The sequence below is a fragment of the Pelophylax lessonae genome (genome assembly GCF_965119305.1).
Source record: "Pelophylax lessonae genome assembly, chromosome: 4".
Lineage (NCBI taxonomy): Eukaryota > Metazoa > Chordata > Amphibia > Anura > Ranidae > Pelophylax > Pelophylax lessonae.
The window spans coordinates 153,458,068-153,482,559 of record NC_138771.1 but is presented as its reverse complement, the minus strand read 5'-3'; the positions used below and the strand labels follow the sequence as shown (position 1 = coordinate 153,482,559).

Sequence of the window (24,492 nt, the reverse complement as noted above, 5' to 3'; positions counted from 1 at the left end):
AGGGTGATTGTTAGGGGGAGATTGAAAAAAAAAAAACGATTCTGTGCCCGGAACTCCGCTTTAAAGTACATCCAAAGCCGACACTTTACCTATTGGTGATAGCAAGGGAGGGTTACAACTGCTGTCATTGTTTTCTTTTATTTTACATCTGTATCTCATTATGGAAATGTCCCTTCTTCCTGTCCTGTAGACTCAACAGACTCAACTCAAGATAAAGGATATCTTTCCAATGTAAGGAAAATCCCCAATAGACAGTTGTCTCCGGAACCAGTGTCCTCATTGAATTATTTCTACTCTATTCCTGTTCTGGTGGCAACTCATAATTTAAAATTTACCAACATGTATTATTCCTGGTACCATTGGTGATCAGGACAATTAGAGAGAATGAATCTCCTTACCACAGTGGTTCTCAACTCCAGTCCTCCAGGCCAGATTTTAAGTATTACCTTGGGGAGATGCAGACTAGACTACTGCAATCACTGAGCAGCAAATTATATCACCTGTGATGTATTTCAGTTATCTTGCAAACCTGGCCTGTTAGTGGGTCCTATGGACCGGAGTTGAGAACCACTGCCTTACCAGGTCACAGACAGACAAACCTGACATTGGTTCTACCCCTCACCACTCTATTCAAATCATAACCCTTGGCTAAATAAACAAATGGACTCAAGCAAACTGCCAGGGCTGGATTGCTTGTACTTGATGTATAGACTACCATTATGGTGATATGATGTATATTGCTTCCACTCAGTTTCCCCCGTTACTGGTAGCCCTCAGCATGTCTGCGCCATAACGGCAGCATCATTATAGCTAGTAGGTATATTTCAGGCCTACAATACTAAAATAACTATTGCATAGGCCTATGGGCACCCCCACATTATAGCCAAGATTGCAATAGAGTATGCAAAAACATCTAACAAAAAATGAGATCCCCATCGCTCCCTGATCACAGGATGCCTAGGCAGCTCACAGCCTTTAAAATGCATTCTTCTCCCATCACCTAATTTGTCCATTCCTCTCTTTTGCCTCACAGGAAACAATCTTTCATAAAACTATGCTGCCCCCGACTCGACTTCCCTGTCATTGTTTAGTGTCACTTTAAATCATACCACTTCTTAAAAATGGAGAACTGAAGCTAAAAAAAGCCAATGAAAACAAACATTAAATGACCTAATTAACTTAAATAATATTTTATTTCACCTTTGTAAACTGGAGAAAGATCTTTCCTATTACTTTTATTATTATTATTATTATATTAGATTCCAGTTTTGTTTTTTGTTGCTATGTACTGAAAAGCACAATAAGGCCTCATGCACACTGGACGTTTTCTAAACTCTCCGAGAAGCCTTCCTTCTGGCAGCAGCATTTTGGTACAAAAAACGCGCGAGGCATGTGCCGCATTTACCCGCGTTTACCCACATCAAGCATTTGGGCGATAAATAATTTCATTGATCAGAATAAATATTTTGTTCTGGACATTGAAATGAATTAACGTTCAAGCGCTAAACGTGCTTAGCGTTTGGATGCGTTTACAAGTGTCAAGCATTTTTTCTGCCCAAACCCTGCTGCTCCTGGATGGGCTGACAGTGGGTTTTTGTTCTGCCTTTAAACTCTCCTGCCACAAAATGCTTCTAAATTTCTATGTGTGCATGGACACATAGGGTAACATGCAGGGGAGTTTAGATGCCAGATGCCCCTAGGAACAGCTGTAAAAACGTCCAGTGTGCATGAGGCCTAAGGTTTATAAATGGACAGCGTTTTCCCCACTGCATGAAATGTTATGTATCCATTTACAAAAACTATACTCCTGGCATTTATATCGACAACTGTATATTTATACACATCGCACCAACTGAAAAGTTTATTTATACTCGTTAAAACATACTATATACAAAGAATGCATTCCATTCCAACTTTAAAGACAGATGGCAATATGTTATATATATATATGGAAATTGCTGAAAGAACATGCATAGAAAGGCTTGATATTTGCGATATATAGAAGTCAATCTATCAAGCAGTAAAAATATCAGCAGATAAAAAGAAACACATGGTCCTCAAAAGGGAAGTATTTTTATTCCAAAATGATATGCTTACCATTTATTAAAAACAGCTTACTTGGCACATGATTTAAGTGCACCAAGACTTTATTTTTTCCTTAGAATTCCAAAGTTTTCAAAGATATTATAAATGCATTCCTTACAATGGTCTTCATGAATAGGAGCATCTTACTAGAACTGCTGCCAGTGCAAATAAGGACTGCAATAAATCATAATTTTGTATTTAGGTGTAGATACACTTTAATAACCTGCATTATCAGCATACAAGGAAGTGAATTAAATGCTAAAGATTTCGAGCTTCATACACTTGTATATATGATAAGATGATGATGATGATAAGATGACTTGGTTACCACAAATTAAAGATATTTTAATTTTATCTATTAAACATATTAGGAAACATTTCTAAAAGTGCCATTTGAGGTTCCCAAAATATGATAGCTATTCCTGGTGTGTTGAGGCGTGTTGGGCCTTTTCATTGCCAGTACTATAGTCTGTAAGACATAAGGAGAATGGCTGATGAGTTGCTGGCAGTCTCTCAATTATCTATAGCTTAGGCTGGCCATACATGGACTCTTTTATAGTGATCAGCCATACAAGAAAGGTGGATGGAGGAATCCTCCCTGATTTGCCATTGTTTTCTGAAACAGTTGAGTACCGTCCATGATACTTTTTTATTTGGGCTAACACAATTTTTTAGGACAAGCTTTCGGGGTATGTCCCCTTCATCAAGGTCCAAGCAGTACCAATACGGCTACAATCACCTTAACCATTGTATTCTGAAAGCGGGAAATCTTCCACTGTCAGAATACACCAATCAGCACTGCAGACAATTGGCTGCAGGTGCTGATCAAATGAAAGTCTTCCAACAGTCCCGTTCGGAAGAAGTCAATCATTAGATCAGAGGTAATTGTTGAGCAGTAATAGCCATAGATGGATCAAAATTCATCTGGTTTCTGCTGAACTTGCCCAATTTTGATTCATCTATGGCCAGCTTAAATGACATAAAATATAAATGTTTGTTCATGACCAGGGACCTGTGATATACTGCTATAGGTGGCATTTACTGTACTACATTTATGACCACACATCTTTCTGTCCACAAAGTTTATGCATCTTGGGAGAAAACCTGAAGTGCTTATTCCAGCATTGGTATCCCCATTGGGCACAGGCTTGGAGATTGTCTGCTTGGATAACCAGCACTGCAATATGGAAAGGCAGGGGAACAGTGTCACATTATATGTCCTGCTACCTGGATAAGCAGTATATTTCTCAGGGCTTTGGTGGCAGATTGGGGCATCAGGAAAGAACAAATAAGGTTAGTACAGACAACGTATAGTGCAAACCTGTTGCTTTGACTAGTATGGGAAAAAGTATAGGTTCACTTTAAAGCAGCATGTTAAATAGTGGGCTTATGGCAGGATTCACAGTTTATGTCTGCTGTGACAAAGCAAATTTTAATTATCCACATTATGAGCAACATATGTCTATTTTGGCAAACTCTGATAACAGTATTATGAACGTCATTGTTTTAATCAGGCAAACTGTAACATGAGAACAGTTCCTTGTTATAATATCATGGTTTATGCAAACTGGAAAATATCCTGGTTTATGCAAGAAGGAGAATCAGTTTTTATGTCTTCCACCACTTTGCAAAGAATATCTAATCACGTGCAAGGAAGATAAAAAAAAATGCATTTTTGCTTGCACAGAATTGGATGACGGAAGTCAGCAAAGTGTCCCTTGCAAAGTGGACAGTCAATTTGCCTTTGGTAAATCAACCCCAATGTATCAATATTTTTTGCACTTTGTAGCAATTTTGGTATATAATGTACCCTGTCCACAAACAGTTTAGGTTGCAGAGGATAGCATAGTTATTATAATTATATCTGCTCCTTGCTGGGTTTTGAAAATATTAGATGACTTTGATTACCTCATTATTTTGTGCCAGCAGTGACAAAATTCAATGAAAATTGGGTGTGTCCATATCCTTTGCTGATACTTAGAGTAACAATAAAAAAGGGAGTCATACCTTTGACACCATCTAGCATAGGAACCCAGTAGCAAGTAAATATACTACTCTATTGCATGAAAGCATAGGAATATTACAGATAATTTCACAATTCAAAGATTTAAAAAATAATATATTTTGTAAAAAACAAAAAAAAAAGCAAAAAAAAATATATATATATTTTTTTATATATATATATATATTTTCAAGTATATATATATATATATATATATATATATATAAAAAATAATTTCATAAATGACATTACGTTTCTACATAGTCACCTTCCTTTGCAATGCATTTTTCCTAGCGTCGTACCAACTTTCAAATGCCATCAGCAAAACTCCTCCCTCATTGTTTCCAATGAAAATATAAAAGTGCAGAAACTTTTTGAAGAATATATATATATAGATATATATATATTACTAAGGAGAAAATGATGGTTATTTTACCTATAATAGGGACGTTTAAGGACCACTGGAAATAAGCCACCAGTCACTCAAACCCACAGACACCAAAATGTCATTCCAAAACACTACTGACTGTTGCTTGGCAGCTTAACAGTAGATAACTACAAAAACATATAACACTTTTCAGAAATAAATTGAAAAGAATAAATTGATTTTGTGCGCATAATAAAACTGCAAACACCTCATAATAAGTATACTATTTACGTAAAACTAAGGGGTCACAATTGTTAGCAATCACAATTCAAATAATATAGTTGCTTTTGATGTATAAAGTGCAGTGCCAAAATTGCAGCGTTTTGTGATATCTTTTTGATTATATTAGCTTTCTGTATTATTACTTTTGTCAAGAAATAATAATTAGCAAATAAAATATATCACTAAGAAAGCAGGTATAAGCTTGCAGATTTCTCCCCCACGTGGTGGTATAAGGTTTAGTAGACTACTTTTGGCACTGATCCCTTCTTCCGTCCTGGCATCCTGGGACACAGCTGTCACAGCTTTCTCCTGTCCTGCTCACGAGGCTGCCGTTGGGGACAGAAAAAGTCTCTGTCAGTGACACAGCAAATAGTAGAGATCATTCCAGAAAGTCAGCCTCAGAAAGATCCTGTACACAAATGTCCTGGATACAGTATTGATAACTGATACCACCATTTTATTTATTTATTATTATTTAATTATTACAGGTATTTATAATTCACCTAAAATAATGCAGTGATTTACTGATTTTTTTGAATATGAGTAACCAAATGGAAGAGATCATTAGGAAAAGTTCCCATTTTTAGCTATGATTTGCTCCTGTCAACCAGTTTATTTGGTTTGGATTAGCTAATTTTCTGTTTGTTTTTTTAACAATGTGCTGTTTTTCTCCATTAAACCAAACACCAAATGATACCTGCCTGCCAATCCAGTGCTGACAATCTCAGAAAAGCCAAGCCAATATGGCATTCATGGAACACCCTCCCCTGTAAGAACACTAGCCCATTACTGATTACCACTAAGCCCCCTAGCTCTTCTAATTGCCCAAAAGTTTGCTTGGTGGTGGAAAGGAAGTAGGGGGTAAAGGTACTACCCCCTGCTGCCAAGGCCTGGTAAAGTGATCCAATGGAACCCTACTAACCACAGCACAATTTACAAAGAACAGGTGTAACACTGTAAAAATATTTTTATTTAAACATTTTTATTTAAATATAGTAATGCCACAATCAGGATTAAACTGTCATCCACTTCCGACACTAGGTCTCTTCTTCATTTACAAAACTTCTAGTTTTAAATTTGGAGAAACAAACAGTGGGTACGGAAAGTATTCAGACCCCCTTAAATTTTTAACTCTTTGTTATATTGCAGCCATTTGCTAAAATCATTTAAGCACCCCATACTGACAGAAAAACACAGAATTGTTGACATTGTTGCAGATTTATTAAAAAAGAAAAACTGAAATATCACATGGTCCTAAGTATTCAGACCCTTTGCTCAGTATTTAGTAGAAGCCCCCTTTTGATCTAATACAGCCAGGAGTCTTTTTGGGAAAGATGCAACAAGTCTTTCACACCTGGATTTGGGGATCCTCTGCCATTCCTCCTTGCAGATCCTCTCCAGTTCTGTCAGGTTGGATGGTAAACGTTGGTGGACAGCCATTTTTAGGTCTCTCCAGAGATGCTCATTTGGGTTTAAGTCAGGGCTCTGGCTGGGCCATTCAAGAACAGTCACGGAGTTGTTGTGAAGCCACTCCTTCGTTATTTTAGCTGTGTGCTTAGGGTCATTGTCTTGTTGGAAGGTAAACCTTTGGCCCAGTCTGAGGTCCAGAGCACTCTGGAGAAGGTTTTTGTCCAGGATATCCCTGTACTTGGCCGCATTCATCTTTCCCTCGATTGCAACCAGTCGTCCTGTCCCTGCAGCTGAAAAACACCCCCACAGCATGATGCTGCCACCACCATGCTTCACTGTTGGGACTGTATTGGACAGGTGATGAGCAGTGCCTGGTTTTCTCCACACATACCGCTTAGAATTAAGGCCAAAAAGTTCTATTTTGGTCTCATCAGACCAGAGAATCTTATTTCTCACCATCTTGGAGTCCTTCAGGTGTTTTTTAGCAAACTCCATGCGGGCTTTCATGTGTCTTACACTGAGGAGAGGCTTCCGTCGGGCCACTCTGCCATAAAGCCCCGACTGGTGGAGGGCTGCAGTGATGGTTGACTTTCTACAACTTTCTCCCATCTCCTGACTGCATCTCTGGAGCTCAGCCACAGTGATCTTTGGGTTCTTCTTTACCTCTCTCACCAAGGCTCTTCTCCCCTGATAGCTCAGTTTGGCCGTACGGCCAGCTCTAGGAAGGGTTCAGGTCGTCCCAAACGTCTTCCATTTGAGGATTATGGAGGCCACTGTGCTCTTAGGTACCTTAAGTGCAGCAGAAATCTTTTTGTAACCTTGGCCAGATCTGTGCCTTGCCACAATTCTGTCTCTGAGCTCTTCAGGCAGTTCCTTTGACCTCATGATTCTCATTTGCTCTTACATGCATTGTGATCTGGAAGGTCTTATATAGACAGGTGTGTGGCTTTCCTAATCAAGTCCAATCAGTATAATCAAACACAGCTGGACTCAAATGAAGGTGTAGAACCATCTCAAGGATGATCAGAAGAAATGGAAAGCACCGGAGTTAAATATATGAGTGTCACAGCAAAGAGTTTGAATACTTAGGACCATGTGATATTTCAGTTTTTCTTTTTTAATAAATCTGCAACGATGTCAACAATTCTGTGTTTTTCTGTCAGTATGGGGTGCTATGTGTACATTCATGAGGAAGAAGAATGAACTTAAATGATTTTAGCAAATGGCTGCAATATAACAAAGAGTGAAAAATTAAAGGGGGTCTGAATACTTTCCGTACCCACTGTATATCTTTGATCTGTGTTTCATTCACAGTACTAAACAAGCTCCCAGATACACTTTACATCACAGCAATAGCAATTATTGGCAACCATCTGACAGGTGGCTGAATGTTCCTAATAATGGAAAATAGAGGGGCATCCGTCCCAGTTAACATATTTAGGCCACAAGGGCCGAGGAGGGGAGAAAGCGGGACTTTGATAACGCCAAGACAAAATATACAATTATATAGAAAGAATCTTTTTAGTATGGTTTGTTGCCAATAAAACTTGTATTGTTTTCTAAAAAGATACTTTCTATATAATTGTATATTTTGTCTTGGCGTCATCAAAGTCCTCATTGTAGCAACTGCAGTTTCGTTAATTTGATTGGCTTATTTAAATTTTGTTTCACGTAAAATGTTGTAACAGACTGTTGGTTGTAACAGTAAATCAATTGTATCTCTGCAAATCACTGACTTTATTTATGCACAGATTAATATATTCAGGATTTTGCCAATATAGTGGATGTTTTGAATAATGTTATTTAAATAGATTTGGTAAGTATCAGCTAAACTTTACTGGGTAACGCACCTTTGGCTGATGTCAGACAAAGCTGCTAGCAATCCTGCTGCTGGTGATTGTTGAAATCGTCTATGGCAGGATAGCTAAGAGGTTACCTATTTGTCCTTGTTATCGCTCCCTCTGTAGCTGAAGTAGCCAGATGACCACAAGCAACTGTGATTTAGCAGCATTTGGACCACAACAAAATTTCGCTGTATCTGTCTTCAAGGAGTGTAATTCTATAAGGACAGACAGACAGCCTCTTTAATGATCCTACCACTGGCAATTTGTGTCTAGCAGCAGAAATGCCCGTTTGACATCAGACTTAAGTTGGCTGTATACAATTAGTTTTCTTTTTGTTCAGCCAGTGGGCTGAAAGAAATAAAAACTAACAGTTTCCTCCACTCACGGGAACAAGGTGGATGGAGGAATTCCCACCGCCAGGACATTGCATTTTGACAGCGGGACCTGCTGCTTTCATATACATTTATCAGCAGCTGATTGGCTGCAGCCCCTGATTGAGAAAAGTTTTCCAACTTCTCCCTTTGACAGAAGCCAATCAATGAACTTCTGTTGAGTAGGAATGGCCACACACACTGATCGATATTCCAGTTGAACCATCAAAATTTCAATCAGTGTTTGGTCAGCTGTACTCCTAACAATGATGTATGTGACTTTAAGTGTCCATTCACACTACCGCGACTTGTCAGGCGACTTGTCAGCCTGACAAGTCGCGGTCCATCGCGGTCCATTGTGTGCTACAGGAACCGTTCTAATAGGAGCGACACAAGTCGCTCCGACTTAGAAAAAGGTTCCTGTACTACTTCGGGGCGACCTGGAGCGACTTGCATAGACATTCATTATATGAAGTCTGTGCAAGTCGCGCCAAAGTCACGGTGCACGGGACTTCACAGGTCGCCCCCGAAGTCGTGCCGGGTTAGTGTGAACCGACACAACAAGATCCTGCTGCTGGTGATTTGTCTCTAGCAGCAGAATCACCCATCTGACATCAGCCTTACTCCTAACCATGATGTAGATCAACATATACTGAAGATATACTGATGATGTATTCATGGTCCATTCAATTTTCTGCAAATACTGTCATCTTACTCTTTATGACTGTGTCCCTGGGTTGCCCCAGAGAGAATAAATATAACTAGATAACTCAGCTGCCAAGCACAGGGTAAGCTGACAGCTGTCATTACTGGACAATGACAGGTTTAACGTCTGTCCAAACACTTTTTCTTCATGCACAGGGAAATATCACCTGTGCATTTCTAAAACAAAGACGATCATTAGCAGGAGGTTAAGCTGAAGTTTCCATCAAAGAAAAGCTCTGATACCCAAATGCAAGAATGAGAATTTCCATTTTTAGTCCCTCTTTATGAGCATACAATATCTTTGCCATATACAATCTTTCCTAAATTCAGTTGTTTTCCAAAAGAACTAAACCGCGAATATATAATACACTAAATGGCTGAATTTACCATCCCATATCTCCACCTCATCCAATCAGAGAATACAAAGCATCCTCTAAATGGCACCTATGCTGAACAGTCGACATACACTGTTCAGAATTCACAGGAACCAGAAGTAATTGGAGGTGACTGAAGTAGCAGTGTCTGCTTCCGTGATTTCCAATTCCTGGGGCATCACCCAATTATAGTATATACATACAGTAGGTACATTGGTTCAAGTTGGACCAATGCAACTTTGCACAAAAAAAAACATACCTGAAATCCTTTTTCAAGTCGGAGTAGTGTTAACCGGCTCTTAGGGTCTGCTTAAAAATAAAATTGGTATTCCAAAATATTTACTATGTATGAATAGATTGGGAAAAGGTCCGTAACTGCCAGGTATTTATTGTTGTCCGTGGCTTTACTGGGGAGATTTTTCATAATTTCCTGTTCTAGAGGCAAAACAGGAAGTGAATAAAAATATTCCCAATAGTAAGTGAAATCCCAGACATTTCCATTAGGAGATTTCCCCTGAGCTCCTGATTGAGCGAAAAAAAAAATCATAAAAAATCACAGTTTTTGATGAAGTTCCACTTTAGGTTGTACTTTTGGATGGTGTGGATGGTGAAGGGGATGTAATTATAGCTACCTTTGATGCCCTGCTGTTTTAGCCAAGTATTGTGGAGTTCCTCTAGCCTACTATCGCACTAGAGCTGCATGTAAGAAATTGCTGTAAGCCCACTTAGCTGTAGGCAAGGGATCCAGGCCACTGAAGGAACTTTGTGCAATCAAAGTGATAGGTCTGCAGAGATAATTATTGTTTAATACTCAGCCTTCACTTAATGAAGTCAGTTGTTTCAATGGAATGTATTTTTTAATATCGTTTGTCATAAAGGGAATATCTCTAACATCTTCCACTATGCTCTGTGATTGCCAACAGTATTAACCCATCCCACACTGGTGACAAATTCCCTGCATTGTTGTAGTATGCTTTGTCTATGGTATGGTTTGCTAACTAAGAGGCAGATGGAAATGGCATTGCTGTCTCTAAGAGAGTTAGAATAGAACATTGCTGGTTTGGGGCAGGTGGTGGTTTGCTGGCTCAGTGACAGGTGTCACACACTTGGTCCAACCGCTTCAGCAGTTGGTCCTGATTCTCCAGGAGGAAAACAGCTGAGAACACCAAAGCCTGAATGATCTGGAGTCACAACAGCATTCTTGAACATGCCAGCTGTCTCCACATTACTACTGACCATCTATTACCTCTCCCACTACTAAGGATAATAAGAAATCCTAGAATTTGCTTCCGCCCTTTGGTTTGAGTGGTGTCTACCAGGGTTCTGAACCTTGCAGCTTTCCATGACATGGAATTAACAATTTTTGGTGGAGTTGTAGGAGAAAGACCAAAAATTTTAATGTTGCAAAATTATGAATTTGGGTATATATATATATATATATATATATATATATATGCACAACCAGGTCAAGACTGCACACACCTAGTATGTAGCTTGATTCTTCAGGTGCAGTGCAGGCAGTGGAGATCACCCAGACTCCAGTATATGGAAAAACTCCAGGTATAGCAAGCTTGCTATACCCAATAAAGGATCTTAATGGATCCGAAACGTCTATATTTTTGTTATTTTGATGCCTCCTTTATGAGTATTTTACTCTCTTAAAGCGGTTGTATACTCATTCTGATCACTTTTCTTTAAATTAATAATAGCAGGCTATGTTATTTATTGTAAATTTTTATTCTCCTCTTACCGGCTTCCTTTCCGAGTAATCGTTGTTTTTCTTTTAAATTACGTCACCCGCGCATGCTCCTTTAGCCTTAATTTTCCGGCAAGCTTCTGCTGCTGGAAAAATGCTGGGTCTATGCCGGGGCTGCGTCATTTCCTACTGTCGTCGTCAGCCCCGAGATCCTGCGAGACTCTGGAGTAAGGCAGCAACAAGATCGGCTCCTATTCGCTGCATAAGGTTTCCTTAGTAACCGGGAACGAAAACGAGGCTTGGATGCGGCGAATATTGCGCATGCACAGATTATAGCCAGGAAAACATACAGAGGGTGGAAATAAGGTATTGCACAAACAGGGAAGATCTCAGTTGTGATGGTGGCGGCTAGGAACAAGCAGGAGGGTTTCACAATCTCTTTATTTGTAAAAGTAGGAACGATTTTGATGCATACTATTAGCGGCTTTTTAATTGAAAACAAGTAGTTTCATTGATACAGGTTCTGCAGATGCATTTTGTTTTTCAATATATACTGTATATATGTATATATATATATATATATGTATATATATATATATATATATATATATATATATATACTTTTTTTTACCACAGCTTACAGCAAACACCAAAATGTATGTCAGGCAACCTAAAGCTAAACCCCTGAACAATAGTACACTATAGCGATAGCCGCAATCTTCCAGATCCTACTCAGGTTCTAATGGCTTTGACACTGCATACTGACTACAGGGGCTTGCTTGCTCCGCACCCCACCCCCAGGTGAGAACAGATAGATTTTCTCACCTTTACAGAAAAAATAATACATGCACATTTTTTGCAGGAAAAAAAAATGTGCATTTATATATATATATATATATATATATATATATATATATATATTTTTTAGGGGCCTGTAAAGCATTGCATTCACAATATACTGATCTTGCGTGTAATGCCACAGTCCTGCAGACTGTGTATTTGCCTGTCCGTACCTCCGAGGCAGGCAGTTACACTGTGACAGGAAACTCAATGAGCTACCAGAGTGCGCAACAGCGCCATGGTATTGAGAACTACATCCCGACAGCCGCAAGAACAGAACAATGTGAATAGATGACGCAGGCTGGTGTTTTTTTTTTTTTTTTCTAATTTGTGAGAAGACCTCCCCCCCCTTTCCCCGCTCGCTGTCAAACAGGGAATGGGGGGGGGGAGCCAGGGCTGGTGCAGATGTAATATGTTACATGGTACACCCTGAATATGGATGTAACATGTTACAAAAGGTGACCTAATTCTTTAGATACAAGGCATTCTCTAATTGGACAAGTGGAAAGGGGGCGGTGATATCACTATCGCTAAAGAAAATGCAAGGCATTCCATATATTGTGGCAATGTTAAATAAGGGAATCCCTGTGGTCAGTGAACAGTAAGGCAACTCTTATAGAACTTGAGCAAAACCCAGAAGACTTACCTCCCAACTTTTTGAGATGGGAACAAGGGACACCTATTGGCAAAAGTATGTAGTCATAGAACACAGCCCCTGCCATGCCCCCATTAAAGGAGAATTATACAAAAAAAAAAGATTAGTTAAACCAACAAGTACATTTTATTTTTTCTTTACCACTACTATTCCTTTATATTGGCATTTGAAATTTACAAATGCAGCAATATAAAAATCGGATGAAAGGTTTAGCACTGGGGAACACTTTTTGAATGATAAAAAGTGCATTTTATCTACAACTATATAGATCAGACCAAAATGAGGGACAAATGAGAAGGAAAGAGGGACAGAGGGACTTTGTTCCAAATCAGGGACAGTCCCTCAAAATCAGGGACAGTCCCTCAAAATCAGGGGCAGTCTCTCAAAATCAGGGACAATTGGGGAGCTATGCAGAAGATCGCAATGATCACTGTAGTAGCACCGACTACTATAATGATTTTCAGCTTCTCCAGGGGTCCATCAGATATAAGATATGTATACTGTGCCAAGCTGGACATATGTAAGCATGTAATACAAATAATTCCTGGTTCAGCCTTAATGTATTATAACATTTGCTCTAGTTGAACAGTAAAGAGAAAATCTGCTAGCCCTTGTCATACATATAGAGTATATCAATCACAGGCACTTACATTAATAACAGATAATTGTAACTTATAGCCAGAACAGGTTCCATTTTTCATGAAAGTGAGAGAGGTATAAATGAAGGGTGTGAAGAAGCAGAGCCAGAGAATAAGGCAAAGGAATTTGTGATCGCATTATCTCAGCTGTCATTTGTGCCGCCAGTCTTGTAATTCCCTTCTGTTTCACACCCTCCTTCCAGATGACTGCAGGGTGTACTGCCTCCAACACCCCCCACATCCCCGTCCCCACCCTTATATTCCTGGACATTCTCTCCTCTTTTGTTCTTTGGTTTTATGGAAAGATTGAGAAGATATTGGAATGCAGAGGATGCATGACTCATGTGATGCTTGTGGCAGTATGTTTTGTGTATAAGTGTAAGGTACTTGCTGGATAGTGTCATATGAAATAGAAAAACCTGCTATTGCCAACTTTCTTCTAAAAATGCATTTTTCCTGGCTGTCTTTGGCCTCAGTACTTTGAATCGCTGACCTGAAACATGTATGCAGTAAGTAACTGCACCCTTGTCTCAGAAAGTACTTACACGAAAGGATCAGCACGGCAACCAGGCGACTAAGCGTGTTCTGCTGCACTGAACTACACAGTAGAACTTTTATGCTTGTTTAAGTCCCGGTTCACACTGGTGTGAAGCGGGAAACCATGCGTATCAGTGCCGGTTCCTGCTTCGCACCAGAATCGCACAGTGGTTCATACTGAAATCTGCGAACCGCTGAGGATGTCAATGTAAAGTTAATGACATCCCTAGATCAGTTCGCAGATCACAGTGCGAACTGTGAAATGGTGCAGGGATCGGATTGTATAGGTGTGAACACCCATGCGATCAGATTCCAGTGCAGACCAAAAAAAGGGTCCTGCACCATTTTGGTGCGAATGGGATGCAATTTCAGTCATACAGGTTGTATGGCTGAAATCGCATCACACAGACATCGCATGTGATCTGCAAAGTAATGCGGTGTGAATCACATGCGATGTCTGGCATCGCACTAGTGTGAACCGGCCCTTAATATGTTTGCAGTGCAAAGGACAATCTTTATTGAAAGCAAACCTGTGCTGTGAGATATGAAGACTGACATTGTTGATCTCCTTCTAAGAATTGTAGTTGCAGTGCCAGGATGAGGTTGACTAGAGCCAAGGGCGAACATGCCAAACTGCGGCACTCCCTCCCCAGAGATGTATGAGCATTATATGTCAGCAGATATCCCCCCACAAAAACACTGAGCACTAATCTGCATGCTTACCCCCAAGCATAAATTTGCTATCAGGACAAATCTTTGCCCCCCCCCCCAAACCCCAACCGCCCCCCAGCTCAAATGTCCCCCCCCCCAATAAAATTCACCCCTCCAAGCACAAATCCTCTACCCCTAAATTTTCCCCTTCTAGTACACATACCCCCCACTTCAAATCTCCCCTCCGAGCACAAATTCCCCCCAAATCCCCTCTCCCAACACAAATTTCCATAAATCACCACCCTTAACACCCCCCCAAATGTCCCATTCTATAATAATACTTACCCCCTGTCTCCTCCCATTTTCCTCCTTCCAACACAAATCCCCTCCCCCCTAATCTCCATGTGGCAGTGCGGTGAAAAAAATCCTGCAAGCTGCTTCTTTGTAGCATTTTTTAAATACTAAAAAAAGCCCCTCAAAAAATGCCCCTTTCCATTAAAATTAATGGGAAACACCTGAAAAGCGCCTCACAATGGTTCTTTAAGCACTGCTAACGCCTCAAAAGGGCCTGAAAAGCATCTACAAAGCGCCACAAAAGCGCTCAGTGTTTTATGGGCAGTTTTCAAGTGCGGCAGCGTGAAAGGGCTCTTAGCCCACGTTCCCATTGGGCCGATCTGACATGTGATATGACATGTCAAATCACATGTCAGATCGGCCCAAGTTCTCCATGTTAATTGTTAGGGTTTATAGGAAGGATTAGGGATAGGTTTCATGTCCTTGGCACGACTTCACATATTTTTTTACTTGTGTTTTTTTGTTACCAAAAGTCCCTCACAGAAGATAACGGTGTTAGGCTCCTGGCACTAAAAAGTTAAAGTCCTCAGAATCCGTCATAGAAATTTTCCAGCAACCTTGAAATCATGTTGGGAGTTTAACTTGCTATCATAGGTCAGGAAGACGTCATTTCTTTTATTGCATATAAAATATATTGAACAGTGCTGGACTGGGTGCATTCATATAAGCCTTACTCTTTACTCTTCCTGTATTCCCTTTATCTGGTGATGGGCACATTTGCTCAGACTTTGAATGGAAAATGTCTGCTGCCAGAGCATTGCTCTGAACACCTTCATAATCTACCAGACATTGTGCTATAATGGTATGCATTACTGTCTGATCCTCGGTGTAAGAATAAACATTCTATAACCTGGAATAAAACTTTTTTACATCTACAGACACAACTAAAGAAGACCCTTTTATACATAGAAACCTATCAAAGTAAAATGCAGCAACCCATAGCAACCAAATAGGTTTCACTTCAAGTCAAATATAATTATAGATACGTTACATAGTTAGGTTGAAAAAATACTCAAGTCCATCTAGTTTAACTAATGGAAAAAAAACAAAATCAAAACCTCAAAATACACAATTCTTACCCCCCCCCCTGAGGAAGGCAAAAAACCCCAATAAGGCTAGGTTCACATCTATGGGGGTGGTGCTGCTGTGGGACCCGCACAAATGCCGCCAGCTGCAACCAACCACACAGAGAAATGCGGGACCCACTGGCGAATGCCATTAATCCTAATGGCACACCATCCGCACTGGGAATCACAACCATACTGTGAACCGAGTTTCCTATGCAGGCTGCAATTTCAAAAAATAGTGCAGGGACTTCTTTCCCGTGCGTCGCGGGGCAAGGCAGTCCATTCAAATAAATAGGCGCTCGTGCCTGTGCAAACCGCGGCCTGCGAGGTCGCACAGGTGTAAACCTAGCCTAAAGCATGATCTTATTTACTCCAAAAATGTCCTTCCTGATCCCCCAGAAGGCGATCAGACATTTCCTGGATCAGCTACCTCTGGTGTTATTTAGTGATTGACTGATATCGGTTTTTCGTTGCCGATACCGACATTTAAGCCAATGCATATCGGTATCAGCCGATATTGGCCAACATTTTTGTACATTTAAAAAACTTTTTTTTTTTGACAGGTACTTTTGTGGAGGGATCTGTCTAAAATACCCCAAACCCCTCCTCTGCACTTAAAAACATTCAAAACGCAAAGTTTGGCTGTTTTGAATGCTGTCCTTTTTTAAATCTGGCGCCAGACAGTACCCGGAAGTGATGTCACTCATGACGTCACTTCCAGGTTTTTGCATGGAGACCCAATCAGAGGCAAACGCGGCTTTGATCGGGTCCTCGGCGGCCATGCAGGCTGGTTGCCCGGGTCTCCTGGTGGGATGGGAGACCCGGGCGAGCCGCGGAAGGCGGAGGGAGGGGTGGGACTTCTCAGCCGCATCGGTTGTCATTACAAGACAGTCGACTTCAGCTATGGACGCCGGTACCGGGGTGATGCCTCTAGCTGCAGGCATCACTCCGGTACATGCACTTTCCCGAAATATCACCAATAATGGTAACCTCAGGGGCCGATTCTGATATATCGGGAAAAATGCATATCGGCCCCCGATATATTGGCTTTGCCCATAATCGGTTGATCCCTAGGGTTATTACCTATAAATGGTAGCATCTAGTTATATTTTGTGAGTTTAGAATTGCGTCCAGATCTTTCTTAAAACAATCTGCTAAGTTGGCCAGAACTACAGTATATTACCAAAAGTATTGGGACGCCTGCCTTTACACGCACATGAAATTCAATGGCACCCCAGTCTTAGCCCATAGGGGTCGATATTGAGTTGGCCCACACTTTGCAGCTATAACAGATTCAACTCTTCTGGGAAGGCTGTCCGCAAGGTTTAGGAGTGTTTCTATGGGAATGTTTAACCATTCTTCCAGAAGCGCATTTGTGAGGTCAGGCATTGATGTGGACAAGAAGGCCTAGCTTGCAGTCTCTGCTCTAATTCATCCCAAAGGTGTTCTATCGGGTTGAGGTCAGGACTCTGTGTCGGCCAGTCAAGTTCTTCCACCCCAAACTCGCTCATCCATGTCCTTATGGACCTTGTTTGTGCACTGGTGCGCAGTCATGTTGGAACATGAAGGGGCCATCCTCAACTGTTCCCACAAAGCTGGGAGCATGAAATTGTCCAAAATGTCTTGGTATGCTGATGTCAAGCCCAACCCCTGAAAAACAACCCCACACCATAATCCCATATTTATACATGTTGAACATATCCTCCCTAAGTCTCCTCTTCTCAAGAGAGAATAAATTCAGTCCCTCTAATCCAGTGATGGTGAACCTTGGCACCCCAGTCAACGACACTGCAGAGTGCATAAGCATCATGAGAAATGTAGTTCCAAAACATCTGGAGTGCCAAGGTTCGCCATTACTGCTCTAATCTATCCTCATAGCTGAGCTCCTCCATGACTTTATTCAGTCAGGTTGCCCTTCTCTGCACTTTTTCCAGCTCCCAGATATCTTTTTTGTGAACTGGTGCCCAAAACTGAACTGTATATTCCGGATGAGGTCTTACTAATGATTTGAATATATGTAATGATATGTAAATACATACATACTATATATATATAATGTTCAGACATAAAGTACTGTTCTCTTATCTTCCTCTGTGCATTATTCTATCTACCATTGTTATTGGTCAGGTCCTTTATTCATCTCACCATAAGAGTACATATTTCTAGTCGTCTCTCTGTCAGACAGTAAGCGGTCAGATTCTAACATCTAGTTAGTTCCAGGCTACTTTTATCTGGTCATGAAGCTGCCAGCCTTCCATTCATAGCAGGGGCTATTGAGAGTGCTGCTGAATGTTTCCTTAAATAGTTTGTCATTTCTGTTGTACGATTAAGCCTACAGTGGTATATATCTGCAGCTGGTCTGATGTCAGAAAAGGATTTGTATGTGAATCTTTTCATATTTTCATGCAGCTAGGATTAGTGTGTGGAGATCAGTGTTATTGGTGTCTGTATTTCTGTAAGGAATATAATTTGGGTAAGAATGTGCGAGACAAAACTCACCCCATTATTAGCTCTTTGTAAATTTGGAGTTGTTCGCTTGTCTGTGTCAGGGACTGAAATGAAATAGTATACTAAAGTGTGAGATAAAAGCAAGCTTGGTCATCTCTCTGTACTGTGCTACATAAATCAGCCACCAGCTAATGAAATATTATTAATATGCTTTATATAATATATTAAGATATTCATTAATGAAAAATTATATTGCCAATATCTGCAGTTGGGGTTCATCTGTCTGCTTTTAAATTATTTCATTCATTTAACTTATGCAACATACGTATTATGTGTTGTTTCACATGCCAATTTATGTGAAGACAGAGATCTCAGACTGTTCAAACAGTTTGGCCACTTGCTGACTCAGCAGAATCCACAGACAGGTTAAAGCGGACCTTCAGTAATTTTTTTAAACTTTCCTTAAATCAAATGTTCTGCCCCTCCTGTGTTCTCTTTGGAAAGCAAACAGTTAATACTGTGCCAGTAAATACCATATTTTTCTTTTGCTTCCACTTTCTTCCCCTGTCATTCGCCTAGGCTAGTGACATGAACTCCTACAGTCGCGCTGACTCCCAGGATAAGATTGTCACATATGCCAGTAGTCATCTGTTTTTTTTTTTTCTTTATCATTCTTGTAAGAGTTTGAGCCAGGAGTGTAAGAAGGCAGAGGAGAGCCGAGTATGGCTGGAGGGGGCCGGGTGAAGGCGGAGATAGAAGGAGACCAGAGGAGACATGTGGGCCTCTCTGTGTAAGCATAGGAATGGCTTACTGCGCATGCGCGACCGGGAGCCGTTCACTGTGCATGCTCAAGACTTCACTAGGCCGGCGAGGTGGAGCAATAAAGCCTATTGCCCAAATAGTGCAGCCAGGGTTTTATTTGCCCATACTAAAAACGGCTGCTTACAGAATTAGCATGGGTTAGCAAAATTAAACTTTTTTAACTGCAAACAATAAGCATAGCACCAATACTATTTCCTAAATAGGCTTTTCTCTATTTAAACAGCATACTGCTATATTTATATAGATTTAGAGAGTGCAAAATCTGGTGCAGCTCTGCATACAAACCAATTAGCTTTCAGGTTTTTTTTTAATCAAAGCTTATGCATACTAAGGCCAATTTAGACAGGAACATATTAACCTACCAGTATGCCTTTAAAGGTATGCTCAGGGACACCCACACAGACCGCAGGGAGAACATGCAAACTCCAAGCAGGTTGAGTCGTGATTTGAACCAACGACCCAAGTGCTGCTGTGCAGAAGTGCTAACCACTTTGCCACGGTGCTGCTCAGAAGTAGCTGATTGGCTACCATGCACAGCTGCACCAGATTTTGCACTTCCGAGGTTTAATAAATCCACCCCAATGACTTTCTGATAAGCCCTCTCTATGATGAAACTAAAACTAACTGAGAAGCTGTGAGAGAGCAAGAATCTAGCTAAGACTGTGCTAACTAACATTAACCACTGGCCGGTCAGCCCCGGCCAGGCAAAGTGACGTATATATACATCACTAGCCTGTCACCGGTTTGTGAGCCAATCGTTCACTGAAGAGACCGTGCGTGTGACCGGCAGACCCGATGTCCGCCGGTCACACTGAGATCGTCGGTAGAGAGGGAGAAAGTCAGGCGGCTTATGTAAACAAGCCGCCTGTCATTCTCCCCTGTGTAAAAATGGAGATCAGACGGTTCTACTATGTAGAACCGTTGATCTCTGTTTTTACAATAGTAGACATGTCCCATCACAGTTAGAAACACGCCCCTAGGACACACTTAACCCCTCCCTCTCCAATACAGTTAACCCCTTCCCTGCCAGTGTCATTTTTACAGTAACAGTGCATATGTATAGCACTGATTACTGCAGTAATGTCACTGGTAACCCCCAAAAGTGTCAAAAATGTCAGTCAAGGGTCCGATCTGTCGCAATGCCGCAATGTCGCAGTCCCGCAAAAAAAATCGCAGATCGCCGCCATTACTCGTTAAAAAAAAAACACCAAAAATTACTCCCTTTGTTAGTAAACGCGATAACTTTTACTCAAACCAATCAAAATACGCTTTTTGCGATTTTTTTACCAAACATATGTAGCATAAAACAAATTGGCCGAAAATGTTAAAAAATTTTGATTGTTACATTTTTTTGGGGGGGAATTTCAAATAAAAAAAATGTGAAAAATATTGTTATTTTTGCAAAATTTACGCTCTTTTTTTGTTTATAGCACATGATCAAAAAATCGCACAGGTGATCAAATACCATCAAAAGAAAGCTCTGTTTGTGGGAAAAAAAGGACGTCAAATTCGTTTAGGTACAGCGTCGCACGACTGCGCAATTGTCCGTTAAAGTCACGCAGTAAAAAATCGCAAAAAACCCCCTGGTCAGGAAGGGGGTAAAATCTTCCGGGGCTTAAGTTAGGTGGTTAAACAGGAGGGGGAAGAGAGAGAAGAGAACATACCAAGAAAACAAATAAACATTTGCTGTGACACCATAATACCATTGAACGTCAGTAGATACCACTATGCATTAATATAATGCAATACATTGCAACAACAATAAAACACTCATGTGGGACACAATATTATGACTTGTGGTATATACCTATTGACATGACCTAAAAAAAAAAAGAGAAAATACCAAAAATACAGAGCATACACAGTTAAAAGAAATGTTCTAGCTAGCTGATATTGTTAAAACTGTGATTTGTGCACATAGCAAAGACAAAAGGTCATAAAAAATGTTAGGCTTATGAGAAATAAAACAGTGTAGGTGGTGACTCACCTAATACCAGACCTACACCCCAAAACAGTAATCATTTAAACATCAAGCTGTACCTAGGACAACTTATGTAGTAGAGTTATGTAACAGTATCAGACTAATGATCAGACCAACAAAGATGAGCAATTTGATATTTACTGTCAAAATGTAGGAAAGCTGACAATACAGATTGGTTGGTAAAACGGGTATTAGACAGATGACAAAATAGATGGAGTAAATCCACATACAGTAGCAAATGACAGAAATGGTTCTTGTACTTGGCCACTAGGTGGCAGTATAGAATGATAGGTTAGCACATACCATCAGGTACAGTGATTGTAAAGGCACACTGTTTTTTTTTTTTTCTTAACAAACATGCAGACTTGTATAAAGTACTCAAAATTTCTACTTGAGTAAAAGTACAAGTGCTCGATCAAAAAGTGACTTGAGTAGAAGTGGAAGTGCTCGCAGAAAAAGTTACTTAAGTAGAAGTACTAAAGTATTCAACATTTTTTTTACTTAAGTATTGCAAGTAGTTTTTTCAAAAAATGTGCTACTTAAGTACTAAAAGTAAAAAGTACCAGTAGTTTTGAAAAAAAATTTCTACTCAAGTACTGAAAGTAGAAGTACAAGTACTGTGTTATGTAGTTATTAAAGAAAGAAGTCAAAAGTTTGAACATCATATTGTTTTTTATTATTTCAAATGATTTATTCAAATGATTAACCTGTGTTTGTTAGTAGTTTCTTGATGCACTTTAAGCGCTGTAGCACCATTTATTTGTTTGTTTCATATTTTCTTTTTATTGGAAAGATTTGGTATAGCAGCTTTTATTATACACAGCCTTTATTTTCATATGCGCTGATTTACAAATGACATTATACACATTTTTTTGAGCTTTATGCAACCTGCCATCTACTGTTCTGGCAGTGGTAATTTTTTTAAAAGTAACGAGTAACTATGCAGCACAAAAAAAAAATACTTGAGTAGAAGTATCGAAATCATCGAAAAAATGTAGTGAAGTAAAAGTAGAAGTAGGAGAAAAAAATTCTACTCTAGGAAAGTACAGATACCGCATTTCGGTACTTAAGTACAGTACTTAAGTAGTTCTACTTCGTTACTATACATCTCTGCAAACATGTCATAGTCTGAGCAACCTGATTCTCCTCTTCTTGATGCTCCTGGCCCCTGCCACTTGCTATGGGGGTACTTGTGCCTGTTGGCTCCTGAGAAGACTCTGTGCCTCCATTAACACACAGAGCGCAGCTCGGCCCGCCAACCACTCTCTCCTCACTGGCTGTGATTGACAGCAAAAGGAGCCAATGGCTCCCACTGCTGCCTCTCTGTCCAATGAGCAGAGGGAGACGCTGCTCTCCTGCACATCATTGAATTGAGATTATGCTCATGTAGCTATTTTATTAGGGGCTGGGGGGAGGGGGGTATGCGTGGTTTTGATCGCTTGATTTTTTTTGTACAAATACCTTACTAATTACATGAAAACCATTCATTCTGTTATCTTACGAGGAAACAATTTGTGCTTGTCCCTCTGTATATCTTTACATGAATTGTCATGATCGGCTCTTGAAAGCTGTGTACCAATGAATAGATTATTAAACGAACACACTGAATGCATTTTTTTTTCATTCGATTTTCTCACCGTGTGTACTAGGCATTACCTGTTGAGAGAGGAAATCCATTACGAAAGCTAATTAGCCAGGAAAATCCTTCTTGGCTGATTCATTTTGTCCTTTTCAGGCTTAGACCAGCCATAGACTGAGTTAATTTCTTTCCTGCAACCACGGGTTGCAGGAAATAAATTTGCTCAGTTCCCACATCAACACAGACAGTGTTGACAGGGGAATCCCTCCTGCGGAGCCATTGTGTTCTCCTGGCAGGGGAAGCCATCCCCACCAGGAGAACACAGTGACTATTGCTAGCGGCATGTAAAATTCGGCAGGCTTGTTGATCAACCAACCTAGGTACATTCAGTTTGCCCCTACATAGAATGGTTCGTCGGTCTATGGCCGACTTTAGCCTGGGGGCAAAAATATTTTACTGGGGAATTCAAACAAATCAGTGTTTTCTAATGTCTGTATGTTTTTCACCTAGAGTTCCATGCTTGTTTGCAATGTTATTTGTAGACTACAGTTGACATAATCCATTGTTAATGCAGACACTACTAAGAAAAATGTTATCAGTGTGACAGCAGTGTTTGATAAATTCCAGAATTCCAGGAGCCCAAGTACCCTAAAGTTAGTTGGCACCTAAAACCAGCCATAGATGGTTGAAATCTCAGGCTGATCCAGTAGGAATCGGCTGAGATTCGAACAATGTATGGGCAGGCTGAATGTACCCAAGTTGATCAATAAACTTGGGTGCAACGAGCCGGACAGATTTTACATGTAAATATTGCTTGTGGCTTATATAATTATTATTATATTAATTATTATTGAGCGGCACTCAAAGCTTCATACTTACATGCTCTATTGTACATGTTTGTAATTTTGAAATTGCTAAAATGTTTTCAATAATTGATTTGATATTTTAACCAATATGTACAATGATTCTTCATTTGCAGATTCAAAAGCTATTGTGGATGGAAACCTTAAGCTGATCCTGGGTCTGATCTGGACTCTCATTCTACACTACTCCATTTCTATGCCTATGTGGGAAGATGAGGATGAAGAAGATGCAAAAAAGCAAACTCCCAAACAAAGACTTCTGGGATGGATTCAGAACAAGATTCCACAGCTTCCTATCACTAACTTTCACCGGGACTGGCAGGATGGCAAAGCACTGGGTGCCCTGGTTGACAACTGTGCTCCAGGTATGTCAGTTTTATGTGGGTCAACAAGGAACTTACATCAGCTTACATTGGATGGGTTAGAGAGACACAACCCATTTATTACAAATTGTGTAGACAGAGGACACACCCTGTCCAACCCAGTAATGTGGCCCATGAAGAATAATTAGGCAAAACATAATTTAAAACAATAATCTGATAATAAAAAGGTTTGAGTAAAAGGTTTAGTTTAGTGTAACACTTTTAGATAGGTAAGTATTGCATTTATTATAGAGACCTACACTTCTGTCCAAAATGAGAGACAACTTAGAAGGAAAGATGGACAGAGGGAATTGGTTCCAAAAGAAGGACAGGCCCTCCAAATAAGAAACAGTGAGAGGTATGGAAAATATGCTGATATATCACAGAGTTCTCTAAGCTCTTTGTTTGACCAGCCAGTGACAACAGGATTTTATTTGCTTCCAACGGGTTTTGCATTCTAATGCTAGTCTATAGGGATGCAAAAGCAGTTTGAAGTAAGCAACATGGGGCTTCCTATGCTTCCTATTTTTTGGCTACCTTTGAAGAAATTTTTAGCTAA

At 40.2% G+C, this 24,492-nt stretch overlaps 1 protein-coding gene across 4 annotated transcripts in view; it reads left to right on the top strand.

The window, feature by feature from the left end:
- Positions 1 to 24,492, top strand: part of FLNC (filamin C) — a 76,094-nt gene that overhangs the window by 12,507 nt on the left and 39,095 nt on the right. For all 4 annotated transcript variants that reach the window (XM_082253199.1, XM_082253198.1, XM_082253197.1 and 1 more), the window contains exon 2: positions 23,688 to 23,936. In XM_082253199.1, coding sequence (XP_082109325.1) covers positions 23,688 to 23,936 — 249 coding nt within the window. The remainder of the gene's footprint in view (positions 1 to 23,687; positions 23,937 to 24,492) is intronic.